The sequence below is a fragment of the Equus asinus genome, chromosome 2 (genome assembly GCF_041296235.1).
Source record: "Equus asinus isolate D_3611 breed Donkey chromosome 2, EquAss-T2T_v2, whole genome shotgun sequence".
In the NCBI taxonomy this organism is placed as follows: domain Eukaryota; kingdom Metazoa; phylum Chordata; class Mammalia; order Perissodactyla; family Equidae; genus Equus; species Equus asinus.
In genome coordinates this window covers 135,662,545-135,679,356 of record NC_091791.1, presented here as the reverse complement: position 1 = coordinate 135,679,356, position 16,812 = coordinate 135,662,545, and the positions used below count along the sequence as shown (strand labels likewise).

Genomic DNA, 16,812 nt, shown 5'->3' with positions numbered 1-16,812 from the left:
TTTTGTTTTGCTTGGAAAGATTTTCCCTAAGCTAACATCTGTTGCCAATCTTTCTCTCTCTCTCTCTTTTTTTTTTTTGAGGAAGATTAGCCCTGAGCTAACTACTGCCAATCCTCCTCTTTTTGCTGAGGAAGACTGGCCCTGAGCTAACATCCATGCCCATCTTCCTCTACTTTATATGTGGGATGCCTACCACAGCAGGGCTTGCCACGCGGTGGCATGTCTGCATCCCGGATCCGAACTGGCGAACCCCGGGCCGCCGAAGCAGAACATGTGCACTTAACCGCTGCGCCACCAGGCCTGCCCCTCTTTTTTTTTTATCTGCCCAAAGCCCCAGTACATAGTTGTATATTCTAGTTGTAACTTCTTCTAGTTCTTCTGTGTGAGCTGCCACCACAGCATGACTACTGACAGATGGGTGGTGTGGTTCCACACCTGGGAACCGAACCCCGGGCCACCAAAGCAAAGCATGCCGAACTTTAACTACTAGGCCATCAGGGCTGGCTTGGTTCATTTTTCTTGATAGTGAGAAAGACTGTTGTGATAGGCCAAATCTTGGAAGAGCTTGGTATCCTAAACTAAGAAATTTAACTTTCCTTCAACAGATGTTTCTTGGGGTTCCAGGTGGCGGCTGTGTTGTAGTCCTGAGTGTGTGGCTGTGCTGTGCTGCCCCTCCCTGGCCCCGAGGATGCTGACTGGTGTTTCTCAAGGGGATGTATTAGGGAGTCGCCAGGGAAGCGGTTTTTCTCAAAATAGACATGTTCTTTGTCCTTCTGTCTGCACCTCAATGTAGATATCGCTGTCTGAGTAAAACAGGTGTTTTCAAAAAGCTTTCCAGGTGATTTTTATGTCCCTTCCCTTTTGAAAATCATCGTTAAGCTTAGTGGGCTTTTTTTCAGATTGAGTAAACAGCAAGCAAAATTGTAACCAATGTTTTAAAAGTTTCCATACCCCTTCTTGCCTGCCCCACCCCTCTAATACTTAAAATAATTAATGTCCTGATTACAACCCCAGCAAGAATTATATGCAATTGTCATATTTAGAATTATATTTAATGCGACCGAGACATTAATTTGGGAAAAACTGGGCATAGTCTTCCTAATTGTATTCTTAGGTTATGCCTCTCACTAATTAACTGAAAGAGGTGTCATTTATAGTAGTATATGATCTGCATGGCAAAGACACGTAATTAAAAAACTAGACTTTGGGGCCAGCCCCGGTTGCCTAGTGGTTAAGTTCAGTGCACTCTGCTTTGGTGGCCCAGGTTCAGTTCCTGGGGATGGACCTACACTGCTCTGTTAGTGGTCATGCTGTGCTGGCAACCCACATACTAAAAAATAAAGGAGGATTGGCACAGATATTAGCTCAGGGTGAATCTTCCTCAGCAAAAAAAAAAAAAAAAAAGACTTTAAAAAATGTTTTTAATAAGAAAACAGGCTGTCATTTACTTGTTAGAGACTGTGGTGAAAGGGAATAAGTGATAAAGGAGAAAAGTGTATACGTGTTTAACTTGTGGTTAAACTATTTGAGTTGAGTCGACAGTTAAAATGAGCAGCTGTTGTGGACATGCATTTAAATTCTGTTCAGTGTAACGTTATTGGGCAGCCATTTTGTGTATATGCCCTCACAAAGCCGGGATTTGTGATTTCAGTACACCTAAGCAGCCATGGAATTTACAACTGAACCACAGGATATGCTATTGCAGATTAGAGGAGAAACTGGGAAATAACATGATACAATTGGTATATTGTGTATTTTTCTTTTTATTAGTGTGCCGGTCCAACAAAAGCCCCTGGGTCTGTTTGACTTGTTCGAGTGTCCACTGTGGAAGGTAGGTGACATGCTTATTACCTCACTACCCTAAGTGCTTCTCTCAGTTTGCCTTTAAGCTTTATGTCAGAGTCTTATTGATTTGGATTTATTTAGCACCATTGCTTAATCATAGTGTGTACTTCTCTGTGGGGCTTCCTCTCCCCGTAGAATCCCTTTATTTAGTGATAGAACTGAGGAAAATCTAGGGGGAAAAACCTTTTATATTGATACTCAGAAGAATTAATTTGATGATCAAGAGAATCTACTGGTAATATTTGAAAAGGTGAAATAAGGGAACTTTGAAATCTGGAAATAAAAGTTTACCTTACGGTTGTTTTTTAAACCTTTCATCAGGTAAATTTAAGCCTGCGCAGAAGTAGAGAGTATAACTGAGATCCATATGTCCATTACCCAGCTTCCACAGTTATGAACACATGGCCAGTCTTCTTTCACCTATTTCCTACCCCATCCCCACCTTTTCTGACTTTTGAATCAAATCTCAGATATCACGTCATTCTTCTGAAAACAAAACAAAATGCTAAAATATTTACAGATAAAAGAATTCCCTTGAAAATGTCCTTACTGTGGAGTTCATTATTAATTGCTAAGATGTACCAAATGTTTCAATGTTCTGTGTACACGTTTTTGCTTTCCAGGGATTTAACTCCGCTCCCCCTCACCCCCCACCAAGCCAGAGCATTTCCTCGCCTTCTTAGCTTCAAAATGATGTTACTTAAATATTTTAGTAACTCTTTTCTTCTAACACAAAATCAAATAAATATCATCCTTTGTCTTCTTTTAGCCTGGTAGTAGCACATTTATTTCTATTGCTCTTTTAGCTTAGAAAACTCACTTCGAATTTACTTCAGAAGTTAATAGCTTAGCAGCAAGGAGGTGGGAAATCATTCTAAGTCACACAGACCAAAATCTGTATTGATTTATTTGGACCGTTTCCCCACTGTTATTTTTAAACCTGCATTGCATGAGGAGAGCGTCTGTTAACTTTTGATTTTTCACATTTTGAGTCCTGGAATTGAGTATGTTTTCCATGTACACTTAAGAGTACCTTTGGAAAATGTTAACTGCATATCTTAATTGTGGCTGTTGTGGTTTTGAAATCTCTAGGATTTGGGGAACCTGAAAATACTTTGTACAGATAACATTTTTTTAAAAAAGAAGAAAAGTAGAAGCACTTAAATTCTGCACTTGAAGAGACAGATTCCTCTCCTAGATTTTGAGAGGTGAGAATTATAATGCAATGAAATCTATATAGTTCTGTTCTCCAGTTGTCTCATAGTGCTCTACAGCCTAAATCCTGAAGGTCGTATGCCAATGAAAAGACCTCACAAACTCTCAAAAAGTGGAGAGATGAGTGTTCTTAATAGCAAGCAACAAACAATTCTCTAAGTAGGTTTTGGAAAAATAAGTTGAAATTTTCTAGACTCTGCAGGTAGTCTGTTTCCACATGCAAGCAATCTTAAATTTAGAAATTTGACATCATTTCAGAGAAATGTGATTAAGTAGATTAAACAGATAATGAGAGTAGCCTGCATTTGGATCTTCATTTTACACAGTGGATTGGTTAATTTTCTTTTATCATGTAATCCTTTGGGTGTTGATTGCCATGGATTCTGATTTTTCAGTAATTTTAGACCCCTTGTCTGCAGGGAAGTCTTAAATGGAATCTTCTTTCAACCTGGAAACATAGTTTATCAGTAGCATGTTTGAGTTATATCTTCTGTTGGTCTTCAGGACACCATCCCATTTAAATTATTTTTCAGATTTTTGCAATTGTTGTTAGAAATCTGACCTATATATTGACACTTTTTAGACTAAATTGTCTAGTTAAAATCTAACTAGATGAGGGAGATATTTATTTTTATGTTAGCCAGTTTATACATAACTGTTAACTTCTGACTTCTGTATTTGAGTATTAGTCAAAACATTGCTAATCTTAGTGTCCGCAGTAATGCGTTGCTTACTTCATCACCGACACTGACAGTAACCATTTAAATGTCTAGTACCTTTGGAGACTACAGTGTGGTGGCTAAATGAACTGTATGTGCTATGTACAAATGATCAGTTTTCAAAGACTTGAAAGTGGTAATGCCTTTATTATTATTCAGTACTGCTTTTTCTTTGATTCTGAAGGTACTCTATAAATATCACTGTTGTTTTTCATGGCACAGTATAAATATATATAAGCATAGGAAATTGAGCTGATTAGATATTGGACCTATATGATGCCGTGGATTTGACCTTCTTAGTTAAATATAGCATGTTTCTTGACCTATGCAATGTGTTACATGGAAGTATGTGCTTACGATGACCACTTTCTAAGCAATTATGTTATTTGGATTCTGAATAAATGGTAGTTAAGTGTATAAAGGAAAATGTGAATGAAACAATTGCCGACATTCATTCATTCATCCGTGCATTCAGAGCCACGGATTATTTAATCACCGAACAACCCACGAGATAGAAGTAGTATTATCTCCATGTTACAGATGAGGGTACAGAAGCACAGAGAGGTTAAGCAACTCCCCCAAGCCCACGTGGCCAGCATGTGAGAAAGCCTACTTTTGAACACAGGCAGCCTAGTTTTTGAGTTTATACTCTTAATCATTATTTTATTGTAAAAATCACTTTTATGGACAGAGGACCCGTGTACACACACGTGTTGGTTATATTTACTTCAATGGAAAAATGGGAAAAGAACACGATTATATTCTGCACTGGGGTTAGTAGTGCCTCTAATCCTTTCCTGGGGTATTGAGGCTGGGCTTGAAGTTGCTCCTCCCTACTCACACCACTGTCTTCTTTTCCCCAAGGTAAGTGTTGCTCCTGTACCGTTAAGGCACCTCATGACCAAAATGTCACCTTAACTCTCTGAGCGTGTTTATTTTGGTACGATTTAACCAGCATTTGTCGTGACTGTTCTGAGTTTTCAATTAGGCCTTGCCTTCTACAAATTGGCTGCTTTCTAGGAAGTGGGAATTTTTTCGTTTTATTAGGGTCTTCATAGGTGGTCAGTTAGAACATTGTACAGTATTTAGGTGAAGGTGTAGATGAATTTAGGTGCACGCCATCTGCATATGAACCAATTTCAATTTCATTTTGCTTTCTGCAGTGCAGTCATTTATTAAATCTCAGTTGGAAAGGGTTACAAAATTTTTATGAGTATAGTCAACCTTTGATTATCTTTGTCCATGCAGAAAAATAACAGTTTATATAAGCTTAAGATGATTTGTGTTTTGTTCGGATTTTTTCTAAACAAATGTATTTCCATATGAGTGGAACTGATGATTCAGGCATTGAAATAAAAGATCTGAAGCCATATTGATGAGAAAGAGATGGAAGATTATCCTGTTTCCATATTATCCAGAGTATTCCATACTCTGATGTTTTATATTAAGCAGCAACCCAAGCAGAGTCCATGGCCCTGTGGGAGGTGGTTGAGTAATTTAGTTTACAAAGCTTGTCTTTGATAGTAGCCTGAGTTGGCAGTTAGCAGTCTGAGAAAAACTTAAAAAAAGGAAAAAGCTATATAGCAAAAGCATCAGCAGAGGAGCTGATAAGTGATAATATCAGTGGTATTGAAACTGATTTGTATAGATAATGCCTTTCCTTGCCTGGCCCTACTCTTGTGTGTAATTAAAAGTTGACTATCGTATATTTGATCGCAAAAAAGGAGCATATTTTAAGTACTCAACTTAAAAATCACTAAGTGATTAAGTGCTCTTATGGGATTGAATGCTCTTATAAGGAAGCATTCTTTCTCATTCTGACTTGATTACCATCTAATTTTATCATCCTCTCCTACTACTTTAACTTCTAAAGCAATATTTAGTTTAAAATAAATTTTCATTTGCTTTTTATAAGGTATGTGAATGGCCATGCAAAAAAACATTATGAAGATGCACAAACACCCTTAACCAACCATAAGAAATCAGAAAAGCAAGATAAAGCTCAGCACACAGTGTGTATGGATTGCAGTAGCTACAGTACATACTGGTAAGTATTAATGTTTTCTGGAAATGATAGTCCTTACTATGTGTGTGCAAGTGTTTTCTCATTTTCCTCCCTCTTTCTCCTCCTCCCCAGTCTCTAAGCCGGTTGCTACTGCCTTTACCTCCTTTTAGTCCTGTTAGCATTCACAGGGGACTGGAGCCATCAGAGTGCCTGTCCTTATTCATTCAGATTTTGCTTGGCGTTGTTCCTTTCAGTGCTAGGCCTCCTCTTCTTTCCTTCCCCCTGTGCCTTGTCCATCCCAGTAAGCTTCAGGGAAATGAAAAGTGTCTATTTCTTTGTTGCTGTTCCTTATAATTCCTTTTTGTCTTGTGTTGTTTTTAATAGAAGAATAATATCATAAAAACCTATGTTAAAGGAACAAAACAAAACCATGTTCCTATTGTGTCCAGTTAACATTTTGTTATATAATCTTAAAAATTTAACTTCTTTGTTTAAAAAATTATTTTGATGGTCTCCCCTCTTCCAGCACAGTTCCACTTTTCTCTTCTACTCCTATGTAGATAAATGTCAAAAATTTCATGTGTAGCCTTTCAGGCTATTTTTTTAAAGTATCACATCCTTTAAAAGGAGATTGGAGGCCCTGTTCTCCTTCTGTAAAACAATATATACATGTCTGTTTCATATACATGACAATAAAGTAAGTATCTATTTTTGTGACTACTTAGAACTAGGTTATTTAGGCTACAAATGATGTTTAACAATCCGTACCTCTTTAGTATGCTCAAAAAGTTCGTGTATTTTGTAGTTTTAACTTCTGTGTGAAGCAAATTTCTTTCCTTGACTAGTAAATTATGATGAATATTCTTTACTTGTTTTTAATCAGTTTACTCTCAATTCAAAAAGTTTATGACACTGAAGGAAAAAAAGGAAAAAACAAAGCCATTTAAAGGATCCCTTTGGAGATATTTTTTTCCATTCAGCCCTTGAATGTCACGTGAAGGCAGGGTGGGGATTTAAAGTCCAAATGTCACTTCTGATTCACACTTTCTACTGAAGTTGTATCCTAATCCTTTCTTCATTGTCCTTAGTTGATAATTGTATTATAGAAAAGTGTCCATCAAAAAGAAGAAAAAAAGATCAGTGGCTTCCCAACTCTTTTAAATTTCTACAGGTTTAACATTATTAAATTGTGGCTGTTGAATACAACATCTTAAAGTTTAGTCATTCAGGTCACTACTATTTCGTTGATTCTTTGTGTGGAAGATGTCCAGACCTGGAAGAGAGAGAAGCTAGAGGTAGATGATGATTTCAATAAAAATGAAAATCCTCCCAAGATTTTCACACGATGGCTAGTGTTCAATGTATTGTTATTTGCTCTTGTAAAACACGCCTGCCTATGAAAGTTAACCGTTAACCAAGCTGTTAAAGTATTCTCATTAGTTTTTCCCCTTTTCCTTCAGGAAACTTATATACTAGAATGGCATAGCTATCTAATTGACAGAACCATGTGTTTCTGTAAGGTTGTAAGTATTTCTTGTTGCCAGAAGTTAAGATCATTCGTGAGGTCTCTATCTCACAATCATTGTTGTAGGTCATGTCAACCTATACATACTAGATGCTGAAAACATTTATTCTCCTTGATTTTCAGTTAGCAATGTGCGTGAAATGCTTGATGGGGAAGTTTGAAAATACAATTAACTCTCTATGTGCAGTGGGTTTTCTCGTTATTGATAATATTATGAGGAAATGGTAACTCTTTGAGGAAATTTTAAGAATGGAGTGGAATAATATTCATAGAGCTCTTTAAAAATGTAGATTATATACTTTAATGTCTTTATATATTGCATTTTGGAGGAATACCTTTATTAACTAGAATTGGAATTTAATTCGTTTTTTATTGGTATAGTGTGCTGAAGTACATGCCGTTTCATGGCTGAATTTGAATTAAATGGCAGATATTCAACCTTGGGGAATATACACCATGGCAGAGACTTCTTGGCCAGTTGCCAGTCTTTGTGTGAAGTTATACAGAACTGCAAATGTGTGGACAGCCAGAGCTTCTGAAATGCAGGAAGGGAGCTGCAGCTGGTCACATTACCGTCTCATTTGTGGGTTTTAGAACAAAATGCCAGGCAGTCACCCTGCAGCATTACACTGAGGGCCTAAAAGGAATCTGAATGTTAATTTAAACCACAGCTTCATCAGTTTACAACGTAGTAAACTGATGAAGCTGTGGTTTAAATTAACATTTTCCCCACACCTTGCTATGATTAGGAGACAAACAGAAAACGATTTCTTCTTTCTGTATGGGTGTATGTGTTCGTGTGTGTGTAGTTTCCAGTGCACTTTAGTAGTTTCACTTTAGTTTGTAAATTTTCTTTGTACATAAATTTCTTGTGGTTAGACCAAATGGTTTGCTTCAGAAGTAGAATGTTTGTGTGTTCTGTTTAATCTATTTGCTTATTAATTATTATGCTTGTCGTCAAAATATTTTGACTTTAGCTAATGTTAAAGCTCCTTTTTGGGGCTGGCCCCGTGGCCGAGTAGTTAAGTTCCCGTGCTCCGCTTCGGCGGCCTGGGATTTCACCCCTTGGGATCCTGGGCGCGGACATGGCACTGCTCACCAGGCCGTGCTGAGGCGGCGTCCCGCATAGCAAAACCAGAGGACCTACAGCTACAGTATACAGCTTGTACTGGGGGCTTTGGGGAGAAGAAGGAGGGAAAAAAAAGATTGGCAACAGATGTTAGCTCAGGTGCCAATCTTGAAAATAAAAAACAAAGTTCCTTTTCCATGTGCTCTGTGCTCTGAAGTTGAAGCATGCTCTGGGGCTTACGGTTTTTCTATCCTTATTTTCCCCTTTCCAAGAGTCCCTGCCCTGTCCTAGCTTTGCATATCCTTTATGAAGGTCTCACTGAACTGTTCCCACTCCTGCCACCCAGCTCAAATTGTAGCTGGATGTAATCTCGCCTAAACTCACAGTTCTTGGGAAACTAGTAATTTCCTGCTGCACGTTAGTTATTTGTAAATGTCCTTGGGGACTGCAGGAACCATGTGTCAGATCCTCGGGTCTTTCTTGGTACTCAGCATCTGGTGCAGAGTAGGCACTATATGTTTGAGAGATTGAATTTTGCTAACTATCTTCTGAAAATGGGGAAGGTTACACCAAATCTATAACATTGTGTCCTCTGATCATCTTGGAGGACTGAAGAGCCACAGAATGTTTTTCCTGAGGAAGACCTAAATCATGGCATATGTGAGCTATTTCATTTACCTTCCAAGAGGGACACCCTTGCAGAGCAGCTCACTTCCCTTCTGATATAAACAAGGCGTCTCCAAGAAGCACATAATAAACAAACAGAACAGCATAAAATGGGTCACTCTTTCAAAAGAGGGAAAGCAACACCAAAAGGAATAATTTTGATTTGGCACAAATCCACTCCTTTAGGAGATAAGTCACATTAACTGAGCTAGAGGTAAGTGAAAATTTCAATAAAAATGAAAATCTTCCCAAGATTTTCAAACTAGGACTAGTGTTCAGTTTATTGTTTAAGTAATATTTCCTTTCCTCCCACACCAACTTCCCACCCCGCAATCAATACAAATGGAATCATATGTGGTGTACATTATTATATTGGAAAAAAAAAAAGATTAAAATTGATCGAAAAGAAATGTGGGACAGAAACAAAGATTAAAATTAGAAACTGTCATTTGATTTCTTATGTAGATAGACATTTGGAATTAATAATTTTAAAATGCTGAAAAAATAACTTGACATCTGACATAGTTTTGTCAACTTTGATGCTTATCAGCAATAGCTGAATTTCTAAGAATATGAAAGTATGAAAGGAATATTAAAACTAAATTACTAGAATTTTTTCTTCCTGGTAGAGCAATGTTTTAAAGCACCCCTTCAAACAAAGTAATATTATGACATGTGAATCAATTGATTTGTCTAGAAAAAAGACTTGTATTTCAGATTTTAAACACCTGTAACAAATAGCAGTTTTAATATTAAAACGAATAAAAATAAAGTTCTTATCTGTTAACTTAAATTGATACTGAATCGTTTCAAAGGCAGTTGTGATTAAAAATTAAAAAGGGGTTGGGGCTGGCCCCGTGGCCGAGTGGTTAAGTTTGCGCACTCCGCTGCAGGCTGCCCAGTGTTTCGTTGGTTCGAATCCTGGGCGCGGACATGGCACTGCTCATCAAACCACGCTGAGGCAGCATCACCACGCTGAGGCAGCATCCCACATGCCACAACTAGAAGGACCCACAACGAAGAATATACAACTATGTACCGGGGGGCTTTGGGGAGAAAAAGGAAAAAAATAAAATCTTTAAAAAAAAATTAAAGAGGAGAAAATCTTTTGTTGGCTATCATTATATACTATTTGGACACAAATTTTCAGTGTTGTAAAGATTAGAGAATAGGGAGAGTTTTGTTTATTTAAAAAGAGAAACTTTTTATTAGGTGTGGTCTGAAAACATGCTCTTCCTTAATAAACTGGTCCTTGTCTGCTTTTAACAAAGGATGTAGGTTTCCTCTGCAGGTATTATTCTAATTTTCCAAAATTGGTTTATTTGATGGGAACACATCAAATTTTAAGAAAAGAGAATTTAGAAATAAGCTTACTTTCTGACAGAGTTCTTTTGGATTTTAACTTTTCTTGGTTTGGAATAGACGAAATCACTAGAATATCACTTGTTGGTTTTGTTCCCCTGTATCTATCTTTTATAATAAAACCAGAGATCAGATTTGCCTCTAGATATCAAAATATTATGCAAGGGAATAAAAAGGAATTTAAAACTTATTGACTGATCTGCCATTGTTCCCTTCTTGAAGGGTACTTTTTGCATAAAAGTTTTTATTTGGGGTTTTTTTGATATTAGTATTATAAATGACTTACTGCATAAAAATCATTCTGTAGCTAGTAGATTAAAGGAGTTGTTTCTTTACTGTTGTATTAAAAATTAGATTCATTTGTATGATGATTGCTTCTTGATTCAGGTGGGTGAAAAATGGTTTGATCTGGGCATATTTTCTTAGTTCTTCAAGAATATGACGTGGAACCTTGTGATTTGGGTAACTTGGATAGCGCTAACAATAGGAATGGGGAAAAAAACTTAGAATTTTAAAGCTGAGAGAGAGAGAGATTTTTCTCTGCTTTGGGTGTGATATCTGTGCCATAAAATATGGTAGCAGTTGAGCAATTAAAAGTAGCTAGTGGGACTGAGGAATTGAATGCTTTATTTTAACTAATATAAGTTTAAACCACTACATGTGGCTGGTACCTGTTATATTGGATAGTGCAGCCTCAAACTATTAAAATTTACCATGAGTATATTAATGTTATGAAACTTTCAAAACCTTTGGACAAAAATCTGATAGAAACTCCAAAAAGAAAATGTCAGTATCACTAATTAAAATAGTTGCAAATAGTTATAACTTAAAGCAAATCTACCTCAGTAAGATGTATCAAAAAGAAAATTATATAATTACTGAGTTAATTTCACCTAAAGTCTGCCAACATATTCATTATTAAAGGAAACCTCAGTTTATTGTACCAGTAGAAGCAAAAGTACATTTATAAATAGCTGTTTCTGATTTTGAAAAAACCACTAACAACAGTGAAATAAAAGAGAACTATTAAAATATCATGTTTTCCCCCAAAGAAAGCAAACAAGTAATTGACAAAATACTAAAGCCATTAAAATCAGAAATGACAGAAATACCTTCTATCATCATTTACATGATTGTCACTATTATTAAACATTGTTTTGGCAGTTTTAGCTATTGAAATAAGACAGTAAATAAATAATTAGTATAAATATTGGAAAAGAAGAAAAAATTATTTTTTTTTTTAAAGTTTTTTCATTTTTTCCTTTTTCTCCCCAAAGCCCCCCAGTACATAGTTGCATATTTTTAGTTGTGGGTCCTTCTAGTTGTGGCATGTGGGATGCCACCTCAGCATGGCTTGATGAGCGGTGCCATGTCTGCGTCCAGGATCCGAACCGGCAAAACCCTGGGCCACCGAAGCGGAACATGAGAACCTAACCACTCAGGCATGGGGACGGCCCCAGAAAAAATTATTTCTCTTTTCAAATTTTGTAATCGAATCTCCAGATAATTCAGGGGGGCTTCCGTAGAAAACAACAACTAGAATTAATAAGAAATTTTGAGGGGCCGGCCCCGTGGCCGAGTGGTTAAGTTTGCGCGCTCTGCTTAGGTGGCCCAGGGTTTCGTCAGTTCGGATCCTGGGTGTGGACATGGTGTCGCTCATCGGGCCATGTTGGGACGGTGTCCCATATGCCACAACTGGAAGGACCCACAACTGAAATATACAACTATGTACTGGGGGAATTTGGGGAGAAAAGCAAAAGAAAAAAAAAGAAATTTTGAAATGGTGATATGTGATAAATATAACAAAACTAATAGCTTTCTCTTCATTAACAGTCATCAGTTAAAAAAAAAAATGAAAATGACCAGGGGGCAGGCCCTGTGGCCGAGTGGTAAGTTCGTGAGCTCCACTTCTGCAGCCCAGGGTTTTGCTGGTTCAAATCCTGGGTGCAGACATGGTCAGTGCTCATCAAGCCATGCTGAGGCAGTGTTCCACATGCCACAACTAGAAGGACCCACAATTAAAAATACACAACTATGTACTAGGGGGCTTTGGGGAAAAAAAGGAAAAATAAAATCTTTAAAAAAAAAAATGGAAATGACCAAACACAAAAACAAACATTCAACATAATAACAAAAGCCATAAACTATATTTAGGAATAAATGTATTAAAGAAAGATGCAAAGCAAAAATTTAAATTTTTTATGAAGAAAACTTGGTATTATAAGCAACCTCTTTTTTTAAAAAATTATTATTTTTTCACAGGAGATGAGTTTTTTTTTTTTTTTCTGGGAAAGATTCCCCCTGAGTTAACATCTGTTGCCAATCTTGCTCTCTATTTTTTTCTCCCCAAAACCCCAGTATGTAGTTGTATATCCTAGTTAAGTCCTTCTGGTTCTTCTGTGTGAGTGGCTGCTACAGCATGGCTCCTGACAGGCAAGGGGTGTGGTTCTGCACCTGGAAACTGAACCTGGGCTGCAAAGTGGAGCATGCTGAACTTTAACCACTAAGCCATCAGGGCTGGCTCTATAAGCAGTCTCTTTTCCTCCCAAATTTTTACATTCAAAACTTTTACTTGAGACAGAGTCTAATTTACATGGTGGTCCTCAAACATAATGTGAATAATGTAAAAAAAAAAAAAATCAGAATAGCAGATATGTTGCTTTTATTTCAATGAATAAGTATGCGTTGAGAACCCGTTATGTGCTGGGGACCTAGTTTTTAGTGCAGTGGTCTCCAAAATAATGTACTTGAGGGTATGGGAAGAAAATAGCAGAACTTTTATTAAAACTTTTTATTTGAAAAAAAGCTTTGGCAAATATTTAATAGACCTGCTTCCAGTGGTCTATAGATGAGGTGGTCATGGGACAGCAACCACACAGAGTGTTCTGAATCAGAGCTTCACATGGGGTGTCCTCACTCCTGTTCACTTTTAGCATTTTGAAGTATGTTGCTTTTTGTCTGCCGAGTTATATGGATTTAGTTTTATGAAATCAACCCTCATCAAATGGACACACATTTTAAAAGATTTTTACAAAAAAAAAAACCCTGCAAAAATAATAATAACGCAAATATTGGTGAACAAGAAAACGGCAAGCTGACTGTCTTACTCTCAGCTCATCAAACACATTACAAGATAAAAATATTGGCTGTCTAATATTGGCTATCTAACAAAAGCACAGACTAATCAGAGCTGATAAGTTGAACAAAAAGTTTAAAAGACTACATGAAGTATGAGTTTATATCTATTATCATTAATGTCAAACCTCGTCCTATGTGTATATTGTACTTTGAAATATTCATTAAATAATAGTATGAAGGTATCATGAATAGCAAGACATCTTAAAATAGTTTATTTCATCTCTAGCTTATTCTTCTAAAGATTTTCTTTTTTATACTACACATATTAATTTAAATTTACTTGCGTATATAATTTATTAACACAAAGGTAGAAATATTTTGGGGGTGGTGGATGCTCAGTTATGTGGTCTACTTTTTAATTTGATTAAGAGCCTGATGAAAATAATTTGAAGATTTCTTCTTTTTTAAAATTTTTATTTTTTTCTGAAGATTTCTTAGTAGACTAGCGTTTTGACTTTTAGAATTAGAGGGGGCATGTAATGCAAGGTAAAAATAGGAAGAAAATAAGTGTTTCTAAAGTTAGAATTTTTTTTTTTTGGTGAGTTAGATTGGCCCTAAGCTAACGTCTGTGCCCATCTTCCTCTACTTTATTTGTGGGACGCCTGCCACAGCATGGCTTCATAAGTGGTAGGTAAGTCCACACCCAGGATCCGAACTGGTGAACCCCGGGCCGCCGAAGTGGAGTGCGTGAACTTAACCACGCAGCCACTGGGCCAGCCCAAAGACTAATCTTTTACATAGCCATGGTGATAGTGTAGTTTGTCTCAAGATGTTAGAAGTAAAGAAAGATACCAATCTCCCTCCCACTTTGCCTTTTTATATCCTATTTCTTTAACATCTCCTATATGGTGCCTAATATGATTTATAAGTGTTATTTTTTCATCTTTAGTGTTCAATTTACTTAAATTTTCTTGAACAGTTCTTTTTATTAAATACAGAAGTGAACTTTTTCTTTATCTGACATGTTGTAGTCTATTAGAAGTAGAGGTCATCTTTACTTGAAAAATCACCTAAAATCACTAAATAAGAACTTTAGTATAAATTTAATAGCCTAAAAATTGGTCCTGTAGTACAGGTAGTTCCTGACTTTTGTTAGACACATGAGATCCTGTGTGTCTGAAGAGGTGCTAGACCCTGGACCTCCTCGCCTAGTGAAGCACTAATCAGGTTATCTGGACCCTGCCCAGCTTTCTCCTCTCTGTTTCTCAGTGCCAGCAGGATAGAAGCAAGAAAAGGAGGAGTAGAACTTTTTATAATATTATGTCAACTACATTTTGAGAATTCGATGTATTTTCACCTAATGACATTTAACCATATTTTATAACATTTATTTCAAAATGGCACATGCATTCGAAGTTTCAGAAGACCAATCTACAAGCTTTTGAAACACAACCTACAAGTTATGGACTACTTTTTTGTCCTTCTTATTCTGGTGTAATCTTCTTGAAGGGAAAACTAAGAAGAGAGGCTAAATTTTTTTCAGTTGTTAGAGGTAAGCATAATTCTGACCAAATAGCTTCAACACAATTGTAAACCAAGAAGAGGTTTTTAGAACTTGTTTACTTTAAAGTCTTCTGTTTGTCTTGGGACTTCTTAATACCGGTATTAGTGGGATAGTTTCCAGTTGGAGCAGTGTCTCAGCTAAAGACTAAGGCAACCAGATGACATTTAAATTCTCATTTATTTCTTACTTTTGCTACTTACTTTCTTTTGACCTCTGTACCAGGAAGGAAGAAGAGATAAAAACAGGGGTATGGGGAGGGGCCAGCCCTTTGGCTGAGTGGTTAAGTTTGCACGCTCCACTTCAGCGGCCCAGGGTTTCACCAGTTCGCATCCTGAGCGCGAACATGGCACCGCTCATCAAGCCATGCTGAGGCGCCGTCCTACACAGCACAACTAGAAGGATCTGCAACTAGAATATACAACTATGTACCGGGGGCTTGGGGAGAAGAAGAAGAAAAAAAAAGATTGGCAACAGATGTTAGCTCAGGTGCCAATCTTTAAAAACGAAACAAAACGGGAATGGGGGCAGTTAGCGAAGTGTGTGCTGTAAGGCAGCTCTTAAGGCAGCTGTTGGTTACAAAGACGAAGGAAACTGACATTTATTGATCCTCTACCACATGCCAGGGACTCAAGGAAGTTTGGACCTGTGGAAGGAGGTGCTTTCCTTTCATCATCATCATCAAATAACACTCATATAGTGTGGTAAATTCAGACAGTACAACAGTAATAATCTTAGAAATAAGTATCCTTCTGAATGACTGTAAGAGAACCTAATATTGGCTCAAGAAATAGGAACAGTTGTGAAAATAAAAAAGAGTTTTTAAAGCCAGTGAAAACAAATCCAGCCAAAATAAAATTGATTTCTTATAGTTCAATAAAGTTGTATTTATTACCTCTTTATAATATTGGGTAGTATTATAGAATGTTAGAAGAGGTAGGGTCTTAGATACTCTTTAGACCAGCAGTGCTATCCAACAGAAATAATACAAGTCACGTAGGTAATTTAAAGTTTTCTGGTAGCCACATTAAAAAAGCAAAAACAAAAAGGTGAATTAATTTTAATTGTGTATTTTATTTAACCTAATTATCCAAATATTATGCCAACATGTAATCAAATTAATAAAATTATCGTTTCATTCTTTTTTTCATATGAAACCTTCTAAATCCAGCGTGTATTTTACACTTAGAGTGCATCTCCATTCAGTTGCTAAATTTTCATCAGAAATGCTTGATCTCTATTTAGATTAAAAAAAAATTGCACTTAAAAAAGTAGATTCTGCGGGGCTGGCCTGGTGGTGTAGTGGTTAAGTTTGAGTGCTCTGGTTTGGTGGCCTGGATTCACAGGTTTGGATTCCAGGCATGGACTTACACACTGCTTATGAAGCCATGCTGTGTCAGTATCCCACATATGAACTGGAGGAAGATTGGCACAGATGTTAGCTCAGCGACAGTTTTTCTCAAGTGAAAAAAACGGCGATTGGCAACAGATGTTAGCTCAGGGCCAATCTTCCTCACCAAAAAACACAAAGAAAGAAAGTAGATTCCAAACACTATTAAAAGTTTTCCAATAAATGATTGAAGTAAAAAAACACCCCATTTTCTTTAATATTTGCATCTGTATTGACAAAACTGACATCTTTTTAGAACAATTGATTTGACCCTGAAGCAAAAGCATATCAGTTTCAAAACTACCTGTAAGTTGAGTAAATCCACTAACTCTTGTAACACCTCTGTATTATCAACATCCAGTTCAAAGGGGCACTAC

The 16,812-nt window shown here is 36.8% G+C and overlaps 1 protein-coding gene across 3 annotated transcripts in view; it reads left to right on the top strand.

Moving 5' to 3' along the window:
- The window catches only part of USP3 (ubiquitin specific peptidase 3), an 88,804-nt gene that overhangs the window by 24,790 nt on the left and 47,202 nt on the right, over positions 1-16,812 (top strand). For 2 of the 3 annotated variants that reach the window (XM_044764764.2, XM_070500387.1), the window contains exons 2-3: positions 1,771-1,831; positions 5,695-5,826. In XM_044764764.2, the coding sequence (XP_044620699.1) occupies positions 1,771-1,831; positions 5,695-5,826 (193 nt within the window). Of the gene's footprint in view, positions 1-1,770; positions 1,832-2,937; positions 3,054-5,694; positions 5,827-16,812 lie in introns of those variants that run through there. The other variant, XM_044764765.2, reaches the window with a different exon arrangement.